Genomic DNA, 6,803 nt, shown 5'->3' with positions numbered 1-6,803 from the left:
TTTTTTTAAGCTGAGTGCTACCACATCTCTTCCTTCATGGTACCCATCTACATTAAGATCCAAAATTCTGAGATTAAAGTCAGAATTCTGAGATTAAAGTCAGAATTTTGAGTCAGAATTCTGACATTTTTCTCATATTATTCTGAAATAAAATGTTAAAATCAGTTAACTTTTTTAATTTTTTCATTGGGCATAATCCTCTTCCGTATACTGCAATGTGCGCCCCCCTCCATTCAGCGCTGACAGTGAGCGGACAGTCGCCCACAGAGAAGCAGCCTCTGCTTTATCTCATCTCTGAGGATCGGATCGCTCCTTCTGTTGCCTGCCTCTAGTCATATCGGCTGTTCTTCTCCTTCTATATCGTCCAAATCTCACTTTCAAAGCGATGGACAGGTGTTTCACTTTCTCCGCTCCTAAGGATCTATCTTTATCACATCTTTACATCCGGATCTTTGTTTCTGGTGGAGACGCTGCGGCTGCGTAATGCCTCTGTGAGTACAGATGGTTGCTGTTCATTTATCTTTCCACTCTATTTTCTTCTCTTTTCCTTTTTATTTAAAACCAACTAAACCCTCCTATTGGTGAGATTTAACTACAGTCTTCAAATAGTGACACGGTGCACATGGTTGCTTGTGTAGTTTTTTGTTTTTATAATTTTGGTAAAAGAGGCTCTGTGTTTTATTATGCACTTTGAGTGTTTTTGTTTCGTCAGAGGGGCGTTACTGTGTGGACACACAAAGGCAGCTGCATGGTGTTTAGAGGCCATGCAGCATCTAAAGTAAATCTGTATTAGCGCAAAAACACTGAGGAGGAAAGAAAGCAAACAAAAACGCAACTGATTGGCAGAGAGAAACACAGAAAACATCATTTACCTCGAAAATCACCTGCAATTTCATTTTCTCTTCATGAATAGGATATTAATTGCAATTAAAGCCAATTTAACGGTTTTGATTAGCTGGTTCTGGACACAGAACCTGGCAGCATTTTCGGTCTGCAAACTCCAAATTAATTCAGCTGTTGCCTGAATAAATGCGTAAAGAGAGCAGGAACCGCTGTTGCAAGTGATTATGCATTATTTATAAAGTTACCCCAGTGCTGCACTTCCCATCCAGCACTACAGCCTGTGCTCCATCTCCCTACTCTAACTGCTCCCACTTTACTATCTTGCAGCCTCCTGCAGTCTGTCTGAGATTCACTGATCTGAGAGAAGCTATGATATAATAAAAAAAGACAGTGTCATGACCTGACCCACTTGCCCCTCCTACCCAAAACAGGGATGGTTTTCAGCCTAGTAGGGAGATTCGTTGTATTGATTAATGGATTGATTCATGTTTTTAAGGATGGTTGTGTCACACTGGAACAAAAGGATTGAAAAAGCTTGATTTACTGTATATTTATTAGACACATTGGAGGCAGGAAGGAAAATGAAAGGTAATAAAGATTTAAAATTAAAGAACTGTCTCCTTCTCCATCGATAAAATAAAATAAATGTTCTTTTCACCACAAATTTTTAGCATGATGTGCAGGTGGATAACAAAATAAACATCATTTTTCCGTCTGAATGCACCCAATCCAATTGAAATAGCTGAACAATGAATGCTCCTAATTTTTAGCTCTCAAAATAAACATTTAGTTACAGCTTTACATAAAAATGGAGGGCGGAAAGAGGTCTCTGATCAAAACATTTCAGCATATAACTGAGATGACTACCCATACGGGGAACACGGAGCTACTTTTGAGGATTAGATTACAGGGCTGTTTCATGTTATGTAACAGTCACACTTCAACAGAACCTCTCCCTGTTTAACTTTCATCTATCGTCTGTGCATCTCAAAATTCTGTTCATCCTGTTTCCCCTTCTTTCTTCCCAGCAGCAGAGGAAGAAACAGCAGATGTGCTGAGCAGGATGTTCTCTCTTTGACCACGATATGCTGCTGAAAGCTCTACATTCATAAGAAGGCAACAGAAAGAAGATTACTGGGGGATTAAACTCATGCACACGTGTGCACATGCAAACACAGGGGGGTACAACAGTTCCGGGATTTAACTTCCATCCAACTGTGGGCAATGATCTGAATGAACTTGCCAGAAGAACTCAGCAGTATCATGGAAGAAGAGGAGGAGCCAACAGAGGCTCTCTGAATGCCTTCCTGTTGACCCAACCCTATTGCACCTGCCTAAATATCAAATCTCAATGTTGCAAAGGAGAGTGTCCCACAATGTGTTGACTTGGAGCAGAATTAACCTCACATAGGGCTTGTACATATCCACATACTCCTGCACTCATTTACTTTAGTGAGACTCACTTACATCCATATCTAGGAGATACAAAGAAAGCTTTCAATTCTTTTAACCTGCTGTCTAGAGCAGAAGAAAAAAAAAAACATCATATGTCAAGAGAAAGATGCTGAAGGGAAAGTGATATTTTAAATCTTTGCTGTGTGTGTCTCCACCACAGGCATAAAGATGAAACTAATGGATGACTGATAAAGATACATCTTTGATTTATTTTAGAAGTTCTTTTTTAAGCTAAAATACTTCTTGTTTTAGTTTTAGGCTCACGCATCAGAAAAGAAAATTGTAACACACATTTTGTCTTTGTTTATGCTAAAATGGGCAACATATCTGATGTAAAGATTGCCCAAAGGAGGTCCAAAAATGTCCTATTATTTGCTCTAGGACACCCTTTTTCATGATGATGTAAACCAGATGTGACTCTTGCAGACAAATTTTATTCCCCACGATATTTTGATTCTTAACAAGAGAAAGACATTGTCACGGTTCCCCAACAAGGTTTACCATCCTCTGCATAACGCTGCATATTAGAAAATAATAAGCCCATCCCCTCAAACTGAGCTACAATGGCCAGCCAGGCCAACTCTTTGTTTCTTCATGGCTTTGAACTTAGTGGCCATTTTGTCGACCCCCGACCTCTTGGCACTGGTGTGACTGGCCTCGTCCTGTCTGCTCTTGATCAGCGCACTGGGCAGCGAGTAGCTATAAAAAAGCTGGTAATGCGAGATGCAATCACTATGAAGCATGCCCTGCGGGAGGTGAAAATCACACAACGACTTCACCATGAGAACGTAGTGCAGGTCCATGAGGTTGTGGCGCCGTACGGATGGCCGCTACCCAGGGACCCATCCCAGCTTAGCGCCCTTTATATCATCCAGGAGTGTATGGAGACTGATCTGGCCCGGTTACTGGACCAGGGACCTCTACCTACAAGTAAGAGAAAATATAAGGTATTTAATCTGATTTATGGATTTAAATAATGAGGTAATTTTTTCAAGAAACATTTTCTACCCCCAAAAAATATATATTTAGCAGCAAGTGTCTCAAATATTAGCCCAATTTGAGATATATTAAATTATTTTTTCCGGTTAACATACAGCACTTAGTGTATAGTGGGCTGCACCTCTAAAAAACTCATTTATGTAACTTATAAGGGTCGGATCTGTTGCTGAACAGGTTGTGTGACCTATAACGCAGCTTTATAGCAGTTTGAGCTCCCCTTATACTCTGGAGCTAAACTTATATACATCTATTTTTTTTCATTCACGAGTCAGGGTTGAATCAGACATTGTTTTGGTTCTCTGAAGTAGGACTGAAGGGTGAATGTGGCCTTATCTTTACATGAAACTTGACTTTTCTCAAAGTGGTCTGCTGTCAGAATCCAAAACCTGAGGGAGACCGATTGTGTTGCAACAGTGCAGTAATGGCAGTGGCCTTCTATGGCACTAAAACTGGAACTTACAGCACCCCTAGTGGCTGAAAGTTATGTGGTGCCTAAAAGGTAATTATTTTCAGTGCTGTTTAAAAGCATACTAACCATTATAGCCACATTAATGTGTATTATTACTTTACTAGTGTATAAAGACAAGCATAACTAACAGCTCTAATTGATTAGATAGTCAAATAATTATAGAGGTTTAGTCCTTTTTAAGACATATTTGTTAATGAATAAAACTATTTTTAGGTATGAATAACAATGATTATATTCCCAAGTTTTGTCCAAATTTACAGAATAAATAGGTATAGGTTTTCCACTCATTCTGTTGCAGTGTTTGTTGGGTGTTTGGGGCATGTTAAACTAGATTAGGCTCTTATAGGGGATTTTTCTTTGATTTGGAAAAGGCAGAGGGCCCTGGTTACTGTTTCTCATTCTGTCTCCAACCATGTATTTTAAATAGCGGTGCTTCTACAGCCCATATGGCTAGTCAACCCGGGTTTACTCATGTTAAAGCATCTATTTTACTAGAGTGGTGGTCAAGTGGACATTGATTTTAACCCACGGTCAACATTAACCCATGGCCACATAAGCCATGTGTGTCCTAAGTGACCTAATCCTCAATCTTTTTATATGTTTAATTAAAGAGAAAACAAAAAATCTTTATTTGCAAATCACAAAATGACTTAAATGATCTCTTTTTTCTACGGTGTATTGTTAAATACTGATGCATGAGGGATGTACAAGCAACTAGAGAATTTTTCTTTTTGTGGTCAGTATGGATAATGTGAGTATTAATTAACTTTACCTCACTTGCTAAAACGTAAATAAATAAATTCAGTTTGAAAAGTGCAAACTATTTGCACTAATTTTAGGAACTGTATTATACTATAGGAAAATGATCTTAATTAGACCTATAACTAATTTCCATCCTTCAACAGGTCATGCTACCCTGCTGTTTTATCAGCTGCTGAGGGGCCTTAAATTCATCCACTCAGCTAACGTCCTGCACCGAGACCTGAAACCTGCCAACATTTTCATCAACACAGACCAAATGCTGCTCAAGATTGGTGACTTTGGACTTGCTAGAATAGTGGACCCCCATTATTCTCATAAGGTAAGTGTTAGACAAGCATAGAGCGCTGCATTCTGATTAGGACTTACTTACAGCTGGGGCTTCTGCCTCGGAGAGGTTTACAAATACCCTGTTTGTATCTTTTTATGCCTCTTTATAACATGGAAATTTCTAAAATCTCGAAAATAGGGCAGCTGTTGCTAAGGAGGGAGAGCAGATATTTACCAATTTAGATTATGCTGGCGTAACCTCCACCTTTCCCTGCACATATTGAAGTTCACTTTCATTAGACACTTTTCCCTTTTGTTGTCGCACATTTGCATATTTTTTATGTTGTGTGAATGAAAGCTAAAGTATTAAAAGGGAACATTTAAATATAGCCCTTTAAAATAAAATGGGAATGAATTATTTTACTTGTAAATTATGTTGGTTTGTTATGTTAATGTGAAAATATCACATGCCAGCTTCCAGATTTATCTTTAAAAGAAATGCAAGGTCAGGTAAAAAAAAAAATGTGTCATTTAGAAAATATACACATAGTAGCCTGTCTTTTTTAAGGTCTTTTTAAAGGTTTTGCATTAATTATTTAAATCTGCTTTCTTCATGTAAGAAACAAAAACAGTATCTAATATAAGGCTTTTGTTGTCTTTAATTTCTGTAGCGAATGGATGATTTTATGAATATTATTAAGTCGGCAGAGTTTTTCAGGCAGTCTGCACCATAGAGCCTTTGAATAAAATCAAAGAGATAATTATAATACTTGTGTATGTTATCTCTTTTCTATTTCATTTAGAGAGAATCATTATCTAGGGACTGACAATAGCTCCTCAAGCTCTTGGGCTGTCTAATTTTTAGACAGTATTTCATTAACATTTTCTATGTGTAATCTAGCTGCACTGCTTATATTAACATATATTTTGTCATCTATACAATGGCCTCAAACAGTAAAAACCACAGTATATAGCAAGAGTGTCTGACAAAGTGTCACACTTGATAGAAAACTATGTGATGTTTTGTAATAACAGGACTTGCTGGTGAACAGCAGCAGTAGTTGGAGCTGTCAAGGTGAAGAAGAAAGTGTTCAGGGCTTGGATTTTAATCGGGATGTCTGAACAAGGAGACAGATACCGGGAGGCCAGAAGGACAGTGTGGTTGTGGAGTTGAAAAAATTTGTGTTGGCATGAATTCAGAGAGGCTATGAAAAAGAACATTCTGCTGACCTTCTGGTCAGCCATTTCAAACACTCAGAGGGGGGAAGTCGGGACTATCTCAGGCTATATTAGGCGAGAGACTGTAAACCCCGAATGTAGACATTGTTTTGCACTGAAAGCCACATCAGGGCGATGGCAGTATCGGACGATTCAGCGAAAGGTGATTCCATCTTTGTAGCGGAAGCCACCACGGTTATTAAATTGCCCAGTGCCAGGCTGCCTGGGGTGGATAATTTGTTACAAGATGCTGAAGGCTCTGGACATTATGGAGTGATTGTGGTTGACACCCCTGCTTACAATGATACATTAAACACAAGGACATGGATGGTCAGACAGAGGGACAGATGGAGTCAAGCCAACTCACTATCTCCAGGTTTAATCAGGGTGGTGGCAGCATCATCCTGTGGGGAAGGTTTTCTTAAGCGGGAACAATAAGACTAGAATTGATAAAATGAAATAAAATCCTGCCATAAAAAGACTTGATAATAGGCAGAGGTGCCTGGACAGAGCTTGAATGGAAGGTTTGAGATCAGGGTATATTAGCTAGTTAGGCCTAGTCAAAGTTCAGAAATGACAATTAGACTTAGACTTAGACAGATTTATTTGTCATTTTGTTTACACAAGTGTAAAACAAAAAGAAATTTAGTTTAGAACAGCTCTCTAGACAATTTCATGTGCAGCCTTGAAAAAAAGTAAAATAAAAAAATAGAAAAACAGTAATATAAACATATGATTGTAACTTTACAGTTTTAACATTTCAGGGTTTTTTAATATAATGATAAATTAT

The 6,803-nt window shown here is 38.4% G+C and overlaps 1 protein-coding gene across 2 annotated transcripts in view; it reads left to right on the top strand.

Annotated features, from left to right (window-relative positions):
• The first annotated feature begins 257 nt into the window (after positions 1–257).
• Positions 258–6,803, top strand: part of mapk4 (mitogen-activated protein kinase 4) — a 24,513-nt gene continuing 17,967 nt past the window's right edge. The window contains exons 1-3 of one of the 2 annotated variants that reach the window (XM_015395924.1): positions 258–491; positions 1,875–3,228; positions 4,672–4,847. In XM_015395924.1, the coding sequence (XP_015251410.1) occupies positions 2,862–3,228; positions 4,672–4,847 (543 nt within the window). In that variant the 5' untranslated portion in view covers positions 258–491; positions 1,875–2,861. Of the gene's footprint in view, positions 492–1,871; positions 3,229–4,671; positions 4,848–6,803 lie in introns of both variants that reach the window. The other variant, XM_015395933.1, reaches the window with a different exon arrangement.

This window comes from Cyprinodon variegatus, unplaced genomic scaffold, assembly GCF_000732505.1.
Source record: "Cyprinodon variegatus isolate N-32 unplaced genomic scaffold, C_variegatus-1.0 Scaffold26, whole genome shotgun sequence".
NCBI classification, from domain to species: Eukaryota; Metazoa; Chordata; class Actinopteri; order Cyprinodontiformes; family Cyprinodontidae; genus Cyprinodon; species Cyprinodon variegatus.
This window is presented reverse-complemented; position numbering and strand designations above follow the sequence as displayed.